General features: G+C 39.0%; 1 protein-coding gene across 6 annotated transcripts in view; it reads left to right on the top strand.

The window, feature by feature from the left end:
• The window catches only part of KMT2E (lysine methyltransferase 2E (inactive)), a 67,126-nt gene that overhangs the window by 36,453 nt on the left and 11,761 nt on the right, over positions 1–18,912 (top strand). For all 6 annotated transcript variants that reach the window (XM_062019084.1, XM_062019045.1, XM_062019052.1 and 3 more), the window contains 13 exons: positions 231–361; positions 1,398–1,515; positions 1,678–1,787; positions 3,489–3,750; positions 5,723–5,821; positions 7,636–7,800; positions 8,886–9,194; positions 11,051–11,305; positions 11,487–11,631; positions 12,321–12,574; positions 12,729–12,788; positions 14,208–14,771; positions 17,652–17,953. In XM_062019084.1, the coding sequence (XP_061875068.1) occupies positions 231–361; positions 1,398–1,515; positions 1,678–1,787; positions 3,489–3,750; positions 5,723–5,821; positions 7,636–7,800; positions 8,886–9,194; positions 11,051–11,305; positions 11,487–11,631; positions 12,321–12,574; positions 12,729–12,788; positions 14,208–14,771; positions 17,652–17,953 (2,774 nt within the window). The remainder of the gene's footprint in view (positions 1–230; positions 362–1,397; positions 1,516–1,677; positions 1,788–3,488; positions 3,751–5,722; positions 5,822–7,635; positions 7,801–8,885; positions 9,195–11,050; positions 11,306–11,486; positions 11,632–12,320; positions 12,575–12,728; positions 12,789–14,207; positions 14,772–17,651; positions 17,954–18,912) is intronic.

Raw genomic sequence — 18,912 nt, 5'->3', positions numbered from 1 at the left:
CTGTGTACTGGAGAACTAAAACTAAAGCATTCTTTGAGTCTAAGTAACTAGTTGCATTGACAGGGGAACAGGATAATTTGTTTAATTAATCTGGAGGTTTAATTACAAAAAGTAGGATTTCTTCAGTTTGTCTAGAACTTTGTAGTAGTTACGAAAGTATAATCTCCTGTTAGTAGTAATGGAAAAAGAATAGAAAGTGATACTTCATAAACTCACTTATGTCTTTGTAGAGTTCCGTGCAAAAAAACAAGAAAATTTTAAAAGCTGCCAAAGACTTGCCTCCTGATGCACTCATTATTGAATACAGAGGAAAGTTCATGCTGAGAGAACAATTTGAAGCTAATGGATATTTCTTTAAAAGGTTTGTTTATTCCAAATGTTTTAATAAGGTAACTGTTAAAATGCTGTTTTGCCAAACTCTTACCTCCAGGATAAACAGGTCTTAGTTACCGGCACCATCTTGCGTTTTACAGTTGTCTACTGAAAAAATAATTGCAACTGGAATCTGGTCTCCCTGTTCTGTTTAAAGTATCCTTACTTATCTGTTCAGGGGTTAGTTTCCTCTTTCTTCTTCCCTGGTTACAGAATTCCTGCATTCTCAGTTGAGTAGTTGTGCACCTTAAACCAGAGACTGGGAGGTTCTGCCATCCTAAAACAATTCAGAAGGTAATGGCAAAGACATTCTCTTCTGTGAGAGAAATAGATAAGTCCAGGCAGATGGACTAGGTCAGAACTAGGTCAACTTGGGGCTGTCTTGCTGATGGAATTCTCTAGTTGCTGAAGCTACTGAGTAATGCATGGCTGCTTCCTTCTTCCTGGGGAACATTTTCAGTGCTGCCATCAGCTGCACAGACACACCTACAGAAGTTGCAGAAGGCCTCTAGAGGAGGAAGACCACAGAGCTTTTGCTCAGTAAAGATTGAATGGGTTTCTTGGCACTTGTACTGTTACAGCTTGAAGCATGTCTTGACAAAGCATTTAAATGCCCCTTTCTTCTGGAGGGTTGAGTGTTAGTGATATTTCAGGTGTTAGGCAGGAATGTGGAAGTCCTGAGGCACCTAAATTTCTATGTGAGTTTTGTTTTAGAACCTGTCATAGGAAAAGGTTAAGATGAAGAACTGTAACTTTGTGTCTTCTGTATATAGCTAGTTCTTGCCCTGTTGCTGTTCTTCCCTTTAGGTCCTATGCCGAAGAATTGCATTCAAGACTGTAACTCACACTGTTCCAGTTAGAATCATGAAGCTTAAATACAAACGTGTCATTCTTGGAGTGACCCACAAATTCAGTGTATCGTGCCAAACATTACATTACAAAGCTAACTGATAGGAAGAATAAGTGATGTTTTAATATCTTCAAAAATCATAAAACTCTGTATTTTTCCCTTGAATCTTTTCCAGGCCATACCCATTTGTTTTATTTTATTCCAAATTCCATGGGCTAGAAATGTGTGTTGATGCAAGGACTTTTGGGAATGAAGCTCGGTTCATCAGGCGTTCGTGTACGCCAAATGCAGAGGTGAGCATATACAAAGTTATATGAGGTTTCACTTAAGTCCTCTTTTTCTTCAGTTTACCAACTGGTAAATTGAGCAATCCCTTTGATTTCTATATGGATACTCCAAAAAACCCCCATACCTAAATAATCCATGGCAATATAATGGTGTTCTCTTGAATACAGGTGAGGCATGTAATTGAAGATGGAACAGTTCATCTTTATATTTACTCCATCCATAACATTCCGAAGGGAGCAGAGATTACTATCGCGTTTGATTTTGATTATGGAAATTGGTAAGTATTTTGACATGCTATTAAATATATCTAGTGCTTATGAAATTACATTGCAATTCAGGATGACTTTGGTTTTTGTACCCTTTACTTTCTTGCATGCTTTTATAACCCAGGGCTCCTTAAGCACTGTGTTTACAATGAGCAATATGTGTGTAGGCAGGGTTTCTTCTGTATGTTTATTACTACATATCTGTTGCTAATTTCAGCTGTGTTGCAGTCATTTACAAATGATGTGAAAAGGTACAAACTTACATGAATACAAATAAAGATGTACTACAGAAAGTTCCTGTGCATAGGTGTCTTGTAGTGTAGGGGCACCAGAGGGAAGAAAATCTAGAACTGTTTGGTAATGGCTTATTTATTTCAGAGTGCTTCTGTAATATAACTTCAGGAAGACCTTGTCTGAGATTTAGTTACAAATTGTGTTTTAGTGTGTAATTAAAAGTGTTCAAATACATTGAATGCTTAGTGCCTTAGATTCTATAACATGTCTTCTTGAATATAACTTCTCCTTCTTTGAATTGAGGAAAGCTTTAGTAAACTGTTGCTGTTGTCTGTAAGTGTTGTTTTGAATTGGTAAAGGAAATACTCATTTAAGTTCCATTCCCATATGTAGGAACTGTTATTCAAACACCTCTTTGAAGTCTGATGGCAGAAATAAAGCCTTTGAGTGATATAATTTCATAATGATTTCTTTTGGCTGGTAGGAAATGTTCTAAGGTATAATAGGTACATTGTGCAGGAACACCTAGGCTAATACTGCCTTTGGAAACAGAAGCGTTGAAGAGCCTATTTCTGTATGTGCACTGCGGTCCAGAAGCAGTCCAACTGTTTCACGTTTTGCTACACCAAGGTAATACACTTTTCTGTGGTCTGCTCATAAGTCAGCTCGGGTGCAGTGCTGTGCAGACATGCCTTCACTACTTCTGGACCTGATCTGGTTATGTCTATAGGGTACCACCTGTATTATTCAACTTGAATTCCGACTGGCTCAAGATACCTTGCACTTTTAAATTTTATAAATATACTCCTACGTCCCTCACATGAAGACAACATGAGAAACTGCCTGATCGATTTTTTTTTTTTTTGGGTTTTGTTATTGATCCTTTTAGAAGTATGTGGTAGTTGTGGTTGGTACCTACAGCTGACAGCCTGTGTAAGTTGGAAGTGTTTGAGTAACAGTTCCTATGTATCCAAGTGGAACTTAGAATTGTATTAAGTGACTCTTGAGTTCTTTCTACCTTACTTGTTCTGTAAGTTGTCTGCTGTCTTTGCATAAGGCAGGAACTCTCTGCCTTCCATGTGTCCATTTCTTTAATGTGGTGGTTTTATTTCCACCCAGGATTCACTCATATTTTAAATGTTTTCCGACCATAAAGCAAATCCTCACCTTGAATTCAAAAGAATTCCATGTGGTAAACAGCCACAAATTCTGTTAACCAGTAGACAAGAAGCCATTTGAATTACAGTAGTATTGTTGAACTAGATGATCTCTGAAGGTCCCTTTCAATCCCTACCATTCTGTGATTCTATGACTGTGTATCTTGGTGTAAACTTGAGTCGACTGTGTTTAATATGGTTGGTTTGCATCATATCAAATGCTTAATGTGGGATGTATCACTTTGTGTGATTTAGTGTTGAAAAGTCTCATGGCTGTACAGTCTAATCAAAGTATGCCTTCTTGCATTTAATTACTTTTAGTAAATACAAAGTGGATTGTGCTTGCCTCAAAGAAAACCCTGAATGTCCAGTTCTCAGACGTTCTGAGCCTACAGAGAACATCAATACTGGATATGAAACCAGAAGGAAAAAGGGAAAGAAGGAGAAAGATGTTTCAAGAGAAAAGGAGACTCAAAATCAGAACATCACATTGGACTGTGAAGGAGCAGCTACCAAAATGAAAGTCACAGATAATAAACAGAGGAAGCTCTCTCCACTCAGACTGTCCATTTCTAATAATCAGGTATTGACATAAAGATCAGAAATAAAAGCTTTTAAACGCAAATACTCTCCTTTTGTGGTTACTAAAGGATTTTTAACTAGCCATTGAAAAGAGTTGGAGATTTATAAAGATCATAATGATGTTAGAATTGTTTATGCTATTCTATTTTCCTTACTGTTTGATTCTGTTTAAAGGTATGTTGGTTAACATAGCAGTTTCAACTATACAGTTTTCCTCCAAATTTCTGTCTGACTCTCTAACATGAAAGCCTCATGTCATGCTTTCAGGACTTCCAAGTCCACTCTGGAGTGTCTCTTGGTTAGTTGCATTTGTCACTCAGGAGCATAGTATTTTAAAAGTAGCAATAAGTAGCCCTGCTTCTATAACAAATAAAACTTCAACACAGACAATTAAGTGTTGATTGCAGCTCTGTATTTAACTGAGCTCTGCAGCAGTAGTCAGGAGGAGGAAAGGGTGTTTTGAAGCTAACTACTGGATAATAAGAGGATAGTAAATTAGAACTACCTGGTGATACACCATGATAGTCAATTTAAAAATTGTCTGTCTTTTAATATGTCAGATTGAAAGAACGTGGGAGACATCCATGAGATTATTAACTTAATTTTGCAGAGCAGCTGTTAAAGATATTTACCATGAGCAGATGGTTACCTTAGTAACTATCTTTTTGTTCTTTTTGGGGGTGGTGGCGATTTTTTTTTCTCTTATATGATGTGTTTTGATGTTAATTTCGGGGCAGAGAAAAAGGAGTTATTCTGGCAGGGAACCATTTCCTGGTTCTTTTAACATCACTTAGGAGTGAAGGAAATCAGATCAAGATGAGCATAGTTTTCATAAGATGATCACGTTGTTCTAGAGTTTCAGTAGCTAAATAGCTTAAAAATGCTTGAAAGTCTGTAAGGCGTGGCGTGTGATAGTTACAGATGATACTCTTCAAAGAGGTAACAGTTAGAATTTCTCATCTTAAGGGATTTTTTAAATTTTTTAGTGTTTGTGTTTTAACAAGTGATAACCAGTATTTGGAACCTTCTCCTGAGCTTTTAACATAACATACAGTGCTTGTATGGAACAGTCACAGGAGAACTTGTAAAAAAGAAGAAATTGTAAAAAAAACCCCAAAAAAACAAACAGTAGGAATTGGGAGAATTATTTTCTTACAATGTGTATCTAAACAAAAGCCAGACAATGAGTAACTTTCTGTCCAGGGCTGAAATGTGTAATGCTAAGGTAAAGAAAGTATATGGGAAAATGTAAGTGTGCTTTTAAGACAAATGGAAATTGTATATAGGACTAGCAAATGCTTAACTTCTTTCAAGGTTACTGTTTGATGGTTGTGTCTTGGGTTTTGCTTTTTTTTTTTTTTCCCAAAACAGAGAAAACATATGAGTTAGGTAACCTGTGTTTCCTTATGGTATGGCATTGTCATTAAATTCTATAGTGAGATTTTAAATGGAAAATCTAACTTTAATAGTATGTACTTCCAAGCTGAGAAGAACTTATGTGTATTTGTTTGTTAGCATCATGTTTAACATCCCTTCTGTTTCACAAAAACTCATGTTGCTTGGGTTTTCTAATGGCTGTGTAATGCAAAGCTCCTAGTTGTTTAACTGATTAAAAAGCAGCTAGATCAATGGACAGTGTTAGTGCCCTAAAATTTTCTATTGGTTTGGCAGTTTAATTCTGATAGATTTGTTTGTTTGGTGGTGGGGGAGGGTGCGGATGGAGCACCAAAATTTTAATAAGATCAATAGGTGCAGATTTGTTTAAGCTCTGACTGGAAGAGATCTAGTCAAGTTATTGTCTTTGTAAAAGTTCATAAAGATACAAGTGGATATCAGGTTTTTCACATTTTTGTCTTGATTTATTGGCTTGGTTACTTTTGATGTAGTGATCTGAGCATTCTGTGCAGCTTTTAGTTTTCCCGATTTTGCAAGAGTAGTAGAGCTGCTGTAAAGCGGTCATTTCTGTATTTCAGGAGCCAGATTTTATTGACGATATAGAAGAAAAAACTCCTATTAGCAATGAAGTAGAAATGGAATCAGAGGAGCAGATTGCAGAAAGGAAAAGGAAGATGGTAAGTTGGGAAGCAAGTAGCTGCCTAAAGTTGTCACTGAGGCTTAGTGACACCCGCTTGTACCGTGCTAATTGCTGCCTCTTGGTAGGCTTGTAAAATGGGAGTATGTGTGAAGTAAGATCCTTGCATGTACTTCAATTTAAAATGCAAGGTTTGCTATTTTAGAGCATTTCATCTGGCTTAATCATCATCGCCTTCTGATAAAAACCTGGTTTTGTCTTGAAAAATGTATAGTTCTTTATTGCTTTTAAAAAAAGACATTATAGGCATCATTTACATTGTTTTCTTTGCTTTTTATTGTTGCTTGGTATCTGTAAAGGCCATTTTTATACATGGCATTGGGAGTCAGGATTTTTACCTGATGATTTTTTTTGGGGGGATCCCAACTGTATAAAGCCTCAGAAATCCAAAATTTTGAGAGGTTGGTAGAACTGCCATTTTAAAAAGTGATTTTTAAAAAATTGTTGTTATGCATTCAAAATGTGAGTAACTTGAAATTACTAGTGAAAGCCAATGTGTAGTGAAATACTAATATTTGGAACTTGCATGTTACTGCTTGGGCTCGTGGAAGTTCCTGTAAGTGGAGTTCAGACTGGCATGAAAATTTTTCTCAAACCTTAAAAAAATAAAAGTGTGTGAGAGATATTCCTTTTGGTCAGTATTTCCTGCAGTCCTGTCAGTAGCAAAATTGAGATTTGTATTCTAGACATCTGTTCAAGTAAAATATATATTTTTATATGAAATCTGAAGAACTACAGAATGAGCTTCAGTGTTAACATCCAGTGGTGTCTTGTCATGCCTTTGAGGAATGATTTCCATCAAATGCTGTTGGATGTATTGGCTTTGCTCCAGAGGATGCTCTGGCTGCTTTTTTGGGGGGGATGTGGGCTACACTGCATTGGTATTTTTACTGAAGCAAAGATCTCTGTAAAACCTAGCTACAGCAGAGCTGCTGGAATAGTTAAAGATGTAATTATTACTCTTAACTCCATTACAAGGATTGCAAATAACTGCAGTTACTGCCTGTGTTTTATCAAGCAGAGGTAGGTTTAGTGGCAGAACAACACTGGCTTTGTCATTCAGTGCTCATATGAGCAATATATTTGCAGGTATTTTTCTTTGACATAAACACATTGTTGCTATCAATGCACTGCAGGCACTAAGCTGCAAGCATTGATTAAAAGTGCGGAGATTTTGTAACAGAAGTCCCCAGTTCTGCCAGCTCTGGATTGTCTTAAGCAGAGCTCTATGCAGGTGAAGGGATCTGCCTCTATGCAGCACTAGGCCTTAAGGATAGACAGAAAATGCAGTTTCTATGTGTGACTCCATATTATTTTATTTTTAAATAGTGATTCTTGGGTGTTTTAATACAGTATATGATTTTGATACAGTATATGGCACTTGGCACATTGGGTCAGGGGGAAATTGAGCTTTCTGTGTGTCATACATGTTTTAGTATTTCATCTCATTCTGATCATTAGCATTTCATTGTTTTTAAATGCAATTAAGTGACTGAGAGCTATGTTTTCTTTTTATGCTTACAGGCCAGTGATTTATTAGTAAAATCACTATTTTTAGCAAATTATTAAATCCAAAGCAGGACTCTTGTTGGCGAGGGTTGGTATGAATGCAAGCCTTTCTTCAGAAATCTGTAATAAGTGCAGTCATAGTAACCTCTCCCTTTCCTCTGAGCTTTTGCTGAAATTGCACTGAAGATGTTCTAAAGTACTTTTAGAGAAATATGTACTTATGTATTTATATATCCCAAAAAAATATGACCAAAACATAATGATGATTGCTATTAAATCCATCAGACAAGAGAAGAACGGAAAATGGAAGCCATCCTGCAAGCTTTTGCCAGACTAGAAAAAAGAGAAAAAAGAAGAGAACAGGCATTGGAAAGAATCAGCATAGCAAAAACTGAGGTTAAATCAGAATGCAAGGAAGCACAGATTCTCAATGACACTGAATTCATTCAGGTAGTTATCTGGAACTTAACTTAAAAGCTGGCTTTTAACATTATATGTTTCAACGGTTTGGGTGTTGAGCTGCACTTTTATGATGTATGGCTTTTATGAGTCTCCTTCCTTGGAGCTCTTCAAGACCCACCTGAACACATTCCTATGTGACTTGATCTAGGTGGACCTGCAGGGGGGTTGGACTAGATGATCTTTAAAGGTCCCTTCCAACCCCTACCATTCTATGAGTCCTTCAGACTCAAATATAATTCTATATAACTCTATAATTCTGTGATACTATGTTAGCTCCTGTGTATTTTTGGTTCTTTCCCCAATAAAGTATGTCTAGAATTGTTTTATGAGGAATTTCAGTTATATTAATTTATGGAACTGTGCATACATACACCAGCTGTATTATTCAGTCTTGCTTTGAAGTTCAGGATAGGATGTGTCTACCAACTTTAGCCACAGGCAGTGGCTTTCTTTGGACATCCCCTATAACCAGTGGAGAAAAAAACTTGCTACTTCAGTGGTTATTCAGGAATAAATGATAATCCTTTCTTTTCTTTTAAAAGGAGGAAATTATTAAGGTGCTCTTTGTTCTGAGTCTTACAGGTGATATTTAATGTTTCATAAACAATTTTTTACTCTGTTGTTACTGGATGCTAGTATGCTGCTTGTCTTGAAAATATTTCTGCAGGGTCTCAGTTCAGGTAGTTTCCCTGGATAACTTCTGTCACCATGCTGTTCAGTACCTTTTCTAATAATACTAAGTACCTGGTAAACTAGAAGTTGCAAAAAGAGTACTGAAGTAAAACACATCATGATGTAAACAGCTGGTTTGTAGCTTATGGATGAACAAATGTTGTGTGGTAGTTCTTACATAAATCAGTGGTGATCTGACCAGTCACTGGTGTGTTGTGAATACTATGACAATGATACAGCAAGTGCTCAGGAGGAAAATACAGAATACCTCATAGTTTGCCTTGAAGGGAAACTCTGAAAGTCTCTCTGAAGTCAGGAAGGGGGAACTGCCTTTTTCAAGAAATGTTATGTAGCTTTACATGTGTGCAGAATCTGTTTACTAGACTTTTATTTCATACCAGGAACCAGCAAAAGAAGAAACTGCCACCAAGCCTACCCCAGCCAAAGTTAATAGAGCTAAACAGAGAAAAAGCTTCTCACGGAGTAGAACTCACATTGGACAACAACGTAGACGACACAGAACTGTCAGCATGTGTTCAGATATCCAGCCGTCTTCTCCTGATGTGGAAGTAACTTCACAACCTAATGAAACTGAGAATGCTGCTCTGGTAGCTGAGCCTGAAACAGAAACAGTTGTTACAGAAATGGTTACTGAAACGGAAGCTCCAGCACTTAATAAATGCCCTACTAAGTATCCTAAAACAAAGAAGGTATGTGTCTTAAGAAATGGGGAAAAGAGGATGGACTTCAACAGAATTTAAAAGAATGAGATTGCTGCATCAGTATGCAAATACAGAGAGAATCTTTTTTCAGTGATGACTAATTTCTTTAAAAAGCACCATTACATAGCCACTCACTGGTAATAAGAGATTTTTAAAGGTATATGTAATATCCATTGGTGGAAGTTATTGTGGATTTTAAGAGACTTCTGAAATACATCTTTCAGAATAATTTTGGAACAAATTATTTTAAGGGAAATACTTTCTAAGTGGGCTGAAATAATATCCATAACCAAAACATAATTAAAGCTGTTAATTTAAAAGGAAAGTAGAAAAGGAAATGTAAGTTTCCTTTCCTTCCTTTACTCTTCATATGCTTTAGAAGGTATTTTAATGGGAGCAAACAGAGTATCTCAAAGGAAGATACTTCTGGTACTTGTGAGATGTCTGTTTTGAAGTGAATGGATTTAAAACACTTGGGACTTTATGTGAATGTCAAAAGGGAAGATTCTTTACTCTCTTTCGTGCTTTGATGTAAGGTTTTGTATCGGAGTGCACTGCAAGAAGCTTGAAGAAATGACACGGTATTTAAAGATACTTGAAAAAATCTTAACCCTGCAAGTGTGAATAAAGCAGTAAAACTTTGATTTAAAATTCCACAGACTGGGTTAAGAAGTGACCTTCTTTCAGCGTGCTTTAGAATTTTGTCTGGAAATTTTATTGGTTGGAGGGGAAGGGGAAGAAGTCATAGGTTAAAACTTCTTCTCAGATGAACAGTAATGATTTCAAAATGCTTTTTTTTAAAAAGACATCTGAGTCATCCTGTAGCACTGCTTATTGCCTCACTGTTACATTCTCATCAGAGGAGAGACTAGAATCTTTCTTCCTTTTCTGCATGTTACATAGAAAAAAACAAGGAAGATACCCGAGAAGTCTGAATTAACTGCACATTTTTGCTGTTTCATAGTGTTAAGGATAAATATCTATAAACGTCTCATTGCATTGTACTCAGTGTACACTAAGTGAGGAGAAAGTCCTACTTTAAAAATGAATTTAATAGATACAACTAGGTTTGTAAAAGGCAAGCAACTCAGTTTTAAATGTATCACGATAATTGGTGTTACAGCTATAATACCACATTAATAATATTTAATGTGCTGCTTTTGCATGTTCTTAACTTTGAACCACTGTAACATTTAGAAGATTAGTTTATCTGTTAATAGGAACTAAAATCCACTGGCATGTTTTTCACAAGCACCAAAGAATACACTTTTTTGACAAGCGCACCTTAGTAAATGTGCTGTGATTTAATGCAGCTACAACGCTCAGGATGTTCAAGGCATCTGCCTGACACATAGACTGAAACACCATCCTGACAGCACAGAAATCTGATCAGGAGTTTACTTAATTGTCTATTAATGTTGCATTACCTTCCCTCAGCTGAGGTGCTCAGGCACAAGTTTAAAGATTATCTTGAATTTCGTTACTGAATTCACATTCTAAGTACAGTTGATCTGGGCACTCAAATTCAGTGAACATTAAATATAAAATAACTACATGTTAGTTTAGAGAAAGAACCTAAGCAAAATCCAAACCCAAAAAGCAAAACCCTCGGGACTTTGATATGTAGAGCAAATCTACACTGAATCTTTCTACCGTCCCCATTACTTCACTAAAACTGTCCTTGTTCTTGCCATCTATATTCTTAAACTTGCAGCCTGGGATCTAGCTGTTTTCTGGCTTGTGGAACAGTTGACTAGGTGAATAATTAGACTAAAATGTTCCTAAAAGGCACTGATAAAAGCACTCATCAAACACTATATTTTTTTTTTTTCCTCTCTGTTCAGCACTTGGTCAGTGAATGGTTAAGTGAAAAGAGTGATAAAACAGGGAAGCCTGCAGACAGCCTCTCAGAAAGGCCTCTACGCATAACTACTGACCCTGAAGTTCTTGCTACTCAACTCAATTCTTTACCAGGTCTCACTTACAGTCCACATGTATACTCAACTCCAAAGCACTATATTCGTTTTACTTCACCATTCCTATCAGAGAAGAGGAGGAAAAAAGAACCTGTGGAAAACATTACTGGCTCTTGTAAGAAGGTAATGCTTCCTTTCATTGTGGTTTCCCATCTCATGTTAATTAAAAACAAGTCTTCATTTGCTAGCATGAGCTCAGGCAGAAAAAAGCCAGTTGGCAAACCCATTCTGTCACGTGTAACATGTTTTTAAATGTTTGTGGTCAAACTGTTGAACTCACTGATTTAAACCTGTTTAATTACAGCGTTGGTTGAAGCAGGCCTTGGAAGAAGAAAACTCCACACTGCTTGATAGGTTTAATTCACCGTCACAGGAGAGATCTAGAAGTCCAGCCATCAATGGGGAAAGTAAAAGTCCGTTGTTACTGAACGACAGCTGTTCCTTAACAGGTGAAGCCTTTACTGACACAATACCTAACACCTAGGGGCAGGCTTTTGAAGTGATGAGTTAATGAAAATCCCAGGGGTATTTGTGCTATTTTCCAGTGCTTTCTTTGAAAGAAATGCCTAGCTGCATAGTGATTGGGATCTTTTTCCCTCTTTATTGCACAGTTGATACAAAATAAGTGACCGCCATGTCTCACACTGTTTATGGTCCACAAAAGACTACTGGTTTTGACTATGAGTACTAAGAGATCAGGTTGTAAGTTCATTTTCCATGCTGTTCGATATATTGAGAATTGGTTTTGAGTTCAGTGGGCCCATGTTGCACAGAGGGGAAAAGCTGCGAAATCGTGTAGGCATTAAACAAAGTGGGAATGTGCTAAAAACTAAACATGCTTGTGGAAGGATCCATATGGGATAATTCTTGAGTACATACAGCCCTGAACTTGGAATTTCCATTTCTGAGCTGATCAGTCTTAAAGATGCACAGAAGTTGACTTTCCCTTTTCTGGAAACAGACAGTTCTAATCATCGTCCGAGTACGCAGATCTCAGTTACTGATGTATCCATAGGCTAGTAAGAGTCTCAGTTTTTTAATGTAGAGTTCATAATTTCATTACATAAAGTACTTCCAAAAACTGTGATATTACTATATGGAGATGACTTCTAGCTTTTATCCTAATTTTAACACACAGATCTAACCACGCCACTGAAGAAACGAAGACTGTATCAGCTGTTGGAGTCTGCGTTCTCAGAAACCTCCACACCTACTCCTTCTCCATACGCCACACCAACTCACGCTGACATCACAGCTTCCGAGCCGTCGTTGTTTGCTACCCCTCCTAGGGTAAAAACAGAGGATGAAGCTTGTAGAAATGGTTACAAACCCATTTATTCACCAGTTACTCCTGTAACTCCATGTATCCACGGAAATACCATGCACTTTGAGGTGAGATGTGTAATGAATGTCAGTGTGTGCAGAGAGTGCATGTGGATATTCTGGTGTAAATCAGGATCTGTGTTCCTGCTACAAGGGGTTGGGGTTGTATTTCTCTAGGCTAAAAAAAAAATACATGACTTGTAATTTCTTCTCATTTATTTAGAATATTTCCTCACCTGACAGTTCACCAGAAATAAAAAGGCGAGCAGCATACAATCAAGAGGTAAGGCTGCAAATGGTGTCTCGATTTAACCGGTATGGCTGCACCGGTCATAGTAAACGCTTTTCACCAACCATTGTAGGTTTCCTGGAATATAAAGGGTAACTTTCCCGCAGGTTTTATTTGCTTCTTGCTGTGGATCACCACTTTACAGATTTCATTTTCTGTTTTAAGCTGGTTTCTCTCTCCTCTTTTTCTGTATCTCTTAAAAATCATGGTGACTGTCATGGAAAGGAGAAACTACTGCAGTTTATAGATGAGAACAGAAAAACAATGCCTGGTGTCTTTCAGGCTGTAGGTAGATTTAAATTCACATTTCTCCTTATTGCCAGCAGCGCTTAATTGGGTTTTTTGAGCCTAATTATGCTCAGAATGAGAGAGTTAAGCAAAAAGGTGAATGGGTTTAGGTGGGTGAGCTCAAGAGAGCAGCAGGTGCTGCTGGCATGTGTCCAGGTGCTGCCAGCCTGAGGCATGGATGAGTCCCGCTGGAAGGCAGCCTGGCTTTGAGCCACCAGTGCTTCCACGAGGGGAGGAAACATCACACGGCACTGTGGAGGTTGAGTGTGGTGCCATAACAGCACCATTTGCCTAAAGGTGTTGAAAAATAAACTTAATGGCACCTAAAACGCAGAGGTGACAGTAACAATGAAAAGTCAAAGGAGTCATGCTAATGGAGGCTTTCACTTCTGTTGAGTCGTGTAAATGAATGATGCAGATCCCTGGGAGTTAATGCATATATATATAATTTTTAGGTCAAAACCTTAACAATTATTGAAATGCACAATTTTTTTGGATGAAATTATGGATGTCAGCTGAATTTAACGATCATTTCTAAACTAGTGTAATTGAATAATGACTTGCAAAGAGGGGTTTTACTTAGGAACCTTCCACTTTGTGTAATACAAATAGTTTAAAAGGATTCATGAAGACCTTAGAGCATTCTGGTTTAGAAAAGCTACTTGCAGCCATGGATATGTGCTGTATTGCTCATGGTTAATACAGTTTAAAGGAATACAAAAGAAAATTCTACAAATTTGAAAGTTCTCAGAAGAGCTTTTTTTGTTCTTTCCTTACCCATTGAAATTAGTGTTTTGACACTAAGGTCTCTTTTATGGTGAATTGAAGCAAGTGCTTTGTAACTTCCTGAGCAGGGACTTGCTGCTGTTGAAGCTCCTCCCTTTCTTGTGCCAGTCATTTAGAGTTTACGTTGTCCTTGGTTAACGTGTGTTTTATTAAAAAGCTTTCACTTAGTACATGGTAATGGTATAATAGTAATGTGTCTGGCTGTAGAACTATTTTCTTAAAAATAGAAAAATTGATGCTACTGAAAGACCTTTAATGCCACTTAAAGGCACAGCTGAATGTCAGAATAGTTGCAATAGGAGTCTGGAAAAACAATTGATGTGCTTTTTCTTCACGCAGGGATATGACCGAGCTTCAATTCTAGCACTGAATTCTTTCAGAAATTCCAACCTGACAGAAATGGGCCTGCAAGAAATAAAGACTATTGGATATTCCAGTCCAAGGAATAGGACTGATGTTACACGGCAGTGCACTGGAGAAATGGAATCTGTGTCAGACCTCCAGTTGGGACTCGAAGTAATTGAGCAAAGTGCACTGCATAAAAACCTGGAAGCCCCTCCACATGATAGGACTGAGTCAAACAGCCAATTAGAAACTGCTCATTGTGGACGGGGCACAATTTATTCTTCCTGGGTAAAAAGTCCCGACAGGACAGGTGTAAATTTCTCAATGAATTCTAATTTGAGGGACTTGACCCCTTCCCATCAGTTGGAGGTAGGAGGTGGATTCCGAATAAGCGAGTCAAAGTGCCTGATCCAAGACGATGCTAGAGGCATGTTCATGGAAGCATCTGTTTTTTGTACTTCAGAAGATGGAATTGCAGCTGGCTTCGGAAGGACTGTCAATAATGACAACTTGATGGATGGAAATTGCACACCCCAGAATCCTCCACAAAAGAAAAAGGTTATAATTTTAAGAGTCATTTGGTCTGTCTTGCATAGTCTGCTAACAATACTTCAGAACTGTAATACAATAAACAGCTGATGGCTCAGCTTTAGATGCTGCACTGTAGTAGGTGTTACTCAGGGGAAATAATGGAGAGCAGAGAGTAGAGCAGCACATACCCGTTAGTAAATCTGGGTTTTTTCCAAGTAACGATTACAAACGCACTTTGATTTCTTACCAGTCTTAAATGAATAGCTCATAAATAATAGCTTTTCAGGTGTGACACTGATTGCTTATGCCACCAGATATTACAGTATGCTATATACAGAATATATGCTAGCGTCATAGAGATTGTATACCATGAACATTTGTTATGAGTTACTGCAAGAAATTGCATGTGACTGAAGAAATTACGGTATGGTGCTGAGACTTCAAAATTCTGATTTTTATCCATTTAAGGTGTCTTGGTTTCACTGTTAAAACTGCATAGAAACCCTTAGTTGCAAAACATTTGTTTTCTTGGCTTAATTTCTTTATTTGTATAAAACAATGATATTTGAAAAATAAGCACAATGTAACTTTGCTGCTCTCATGAACCAGTTTCTGTGGGTAACTTGTGTGCTTGTGGCCAACTGGAACCCGTGTTGGCCAAGCCTCTGCCTCCCTGGCTGTGGGGCCAGGCTGCCTCTGGTCCTGGCAGGCAGGGGCAGCTCCCCAGCACAGCCTCAGACCATACTGTGGTCACCTTGCCTGTCTGAAAGACAGGATTTACTGTTCCTTACGGAAGTAACGATAGGGGAGATGGGGGCACATCCCCTGTGTGTATGTGCTTGCACAGTGGGGGAGTGGGCTTTGGTCCCATTGCACCTCTGCGCATGTGCTTCCTCCCCTGTGCAATCAGGGCACTCTGCTAGGGAGCACTCAGGACTCTTCCTTCAGAAGTTCTCCATCAGACCTGGGTTTTCAGTTAGTTTGCTTCAAACTGAGACAAGACTGAAGCAAGATGGTAGGAGCTCTGTTCTTATGTGGTCCTAGATCCCGTGCAGCCCTGTGTTACTGCAGCCCTACTCATTTGGCAAAGCCAAAGAAACGGAAAAGACAAAGTTTCTGTAGCTTCATCATCTTTGTCTGAAGGTTACTTTTTCAGATCCCAGCAACACATAGTGCTTCAGTAACGTTGCCTCCTTGCTGACAAGGATTCATCCAGGGCACTACTGCTGAGGGCTTATGCTACACTAATCCCCAAATGAAAAAGGGAATGGCTTCCCCTGACAACCCCCAGGATTTCTGTCCAAAAGTCTCTAAAGAAACAACTGGAGATTAATTTATTTGTGTCGTCCCCCTGAAAGAATGGAGTTTGGGCTTTCCCAAGGACACACCAAAAAATGCAACTTTTTACAGTGTGAAAGTGGAGCGAGGCAGGGGGAATTTCACTCACCTAAGGAGAAGTGAGCAATCGGGGATTTCATAGGAGACTCACAGAAGCCTTTCCTCAGGATCACGTAAACCATGGATATCCTGATGCAGTTGTTGAGGGAGGATTTTCCATATTGGCACATTCCTGTGGGCATTTATCCTCTGTTTTCTCTCACTGTTGTACACAATCATCCCATTTGAATACAGTCCTGTACATAGTGGTCACCCTGCAGAGATTGCGTCTGTTCTGAACCTTGGGGCTTTTCCCAAAAGCAGTGTTCTCCAGGGATCCCAGTCATGTGATGTGGAAATAATTGAAAGTGGTTGAAAGCAAGATCAGTTCTGAACCTAAACTTACTTTTATGAAAAAATATTTTTAACTGTTCTTATCCAGACATGTAGATGAGTCTTTAATGGAGAGGTCAGTTTGAAAACAAACCCCCCACGAGACTGCCCACAAAGCAGGCTTCTGTGGTTGTTCTGTCTGTAGAAATGAATGTCTGCCTTTATTGAGGACTGAGCCAGGGAAATAGGATGTGTTTGGTGACTATTGCACTTCTCATTTTGGAAGCCTTATAGCTCAGAGTAGGTTGTCAATAACTAAAAAAAAAAGATGTAAAGACATGTCACTTTTGCCAAACTAGTGGCATTACTGAAAAAGTAGTTCTGAAGGTCAGTATTTCAGCTTTCTGCTTCACATCCTGAGGATGCAGTGAACACTTGTAATTTTTTTCCTCACTGAAGGTGACTTTTATTAAACATATCTTAAGCTGTTTTCTGTTCTGTGGAAGCGTCTGCATAGTGATTTGACATACAGGCAGAAATCACTTTTGCCTTCATGTGTCACTGGTTTTGGTAGTCAGCTTTACTTTAAATTTCACTTTAAAATACGCTCTTCACCACACTCTAGAGGAGACTGATTAAGACAGACGTTCAAAATAATGTGGGAAGGGAAGGAAAGTTAAAGCTGCGAATTCTGTGTGTTAAAGTATCTGAAGAGCTTAGAGAGGAGTCCTTTGGTAAATGCAGTGGAGGGAAACAGAAGCCTGGTGGGTTTTTCACATGAGGGAGTCAGATGGAGAGCAGGATCTGACACTAGTTAAAGTGAGCATTACTGTGTCAGTGTTACTCTGACAGTGCTGCAGGTCCAGGGAAAACTGGGAAGTCCCTTCTAGCTTCAAGCAGTGTGACTTAAGCAGTGAACCTTTGGTCATAACCTTCTGCTTCCTCCCTGAGGCCGAATACACATTTCCCTGTCCTGGCAGAAGCTGGATTTTTCCATTGTCCTTACAGCCATTAGTAGCTCAGTACTCTTAAGTTCACTGCAGATGTGGGGAAATACCTTCATTGATTTACCTCCATTTTATTTTGGAACCAAGTAAATGGTGTGTCCTACTGAAACGATCTGTTTAATTCAGAACCATGAGAAAGGGAAGAAGTGCCCTTCCCTTCTGATGTCATGTTTTGTTTTCTCCTCCCTAGGTATCCTTACTAGAATACCGTAAGAGACAACGAGAAGCTAGAAAGAGTGGCTCAAAGACAGAAAACTTCCCCCTGGTTACCGTATCTCCTCAAGCTGCTGGTGGAGGAAACCTGAGTAGTAGCAACGGTGCTAACGATGGGTATAACAACAGTGGTGAAAACGGGGAGCAAACCGACACCGCAGCCGGCCTGCCTTTGCCGCTGCCAACTACTGTTTATAATGCAGCTCCAGAAGATGTTGGCAACAACTGTGCAACTAAGGAATCTTCTTCCAGCGAGAAGAACGAACCAGAAGTTCAGTGGTAAGCCCTAAAACTATAGCCCTGAAGTGTTGAAGAGTTATTTAATTCCAAGACTTTTCTGTTGGAAATCAAGATTTCGTTGCAAATGCTGCAGTGGCAAATGACTGATGAGAGGCCTCTCTTTCAGACTGGTGCAGTTGCCTTATCTCTTTCCTCCAAAATAGAGCAGATACCTCAGAAAGATTAGAATATATGAAAAACTGCCCATAAGATGATGGTTAACTTACTTTCATTCTGCTCTGCTTTTTTATTTCTGAAGAGCAGAATAGGTCTTGGTTTGAGCAAGATGGATTTCCTGGTTCCATAGACGATAACATTGGGTGATGGAGTGGAGCATCTCCCTTATAAAAGGCTGAGGAGCTGGGGCTTTTTAGCTTGAAGAAGAGGAGACTGAGGGGTGACCTCATTAATGTTTACAAATACATAAAGGGTGGGTGTCAGGAGGATGGAGCAGGCTGTTTTCAGTGATGTCCAATAATAGGACAAGGGGCAGTGGGTACAAGCTGGAACAGAAGAGGTTCCGAAGAAACACAAGGAAAAACTTTGCTGTGAGAGAGCACTGGAACAGGCTGCCCAGATGGGTTGTGGAGTCTCCTTCTCTAGAGACATTCAAAACCCACCTGGATGAGTTCCTGTGTGACCTACTCTAGGTGGTCCTGCTCTGGCAGGGGGGGTTGGACTAGATGATCTTTCAAGATCTCTTCCAACACTTAGGGTTCTGTGATTCTATGTGTGAATGGGCAGTGAGTGGCAGGGGTGAGCAGGCATGCTCCTGCTGTGGCAGGGGTTGGCTGCCTGTGCTCAGGGGGCGTGGAGGGGCATCCTCCAGCACTACAAATCCTGATGTGAAGGGGATATGAGAGTGAAGAGTGGCTTCAGGCTGTATAAGCATTGCACAAGGCTTGCCGTTGCCCCTGACAGCCCTTAAGGTAGATGGTGAACTGTGGTGGCTCCATCTC

The sequence above is a fragment of the Colius striatus genome, chromosome 1 (assembly GCF_028858725.1).
Source record: "Colius striatus isolate bColStr4 chromosome 1, bColStr4.1.hap1, whole genome shotgun sequence".
Classification (NCBI taxonomy): domain Eukaryota; kingdom Metazoa; phylum Chordata; class Aves; order Coliiformes; family Coliidae; genus Colius; species Colius striatus.
Note: the sequence above shows the minus strand (reverse complement) of the source record. Positions and strands in the feature narration are given on the sequence as shown.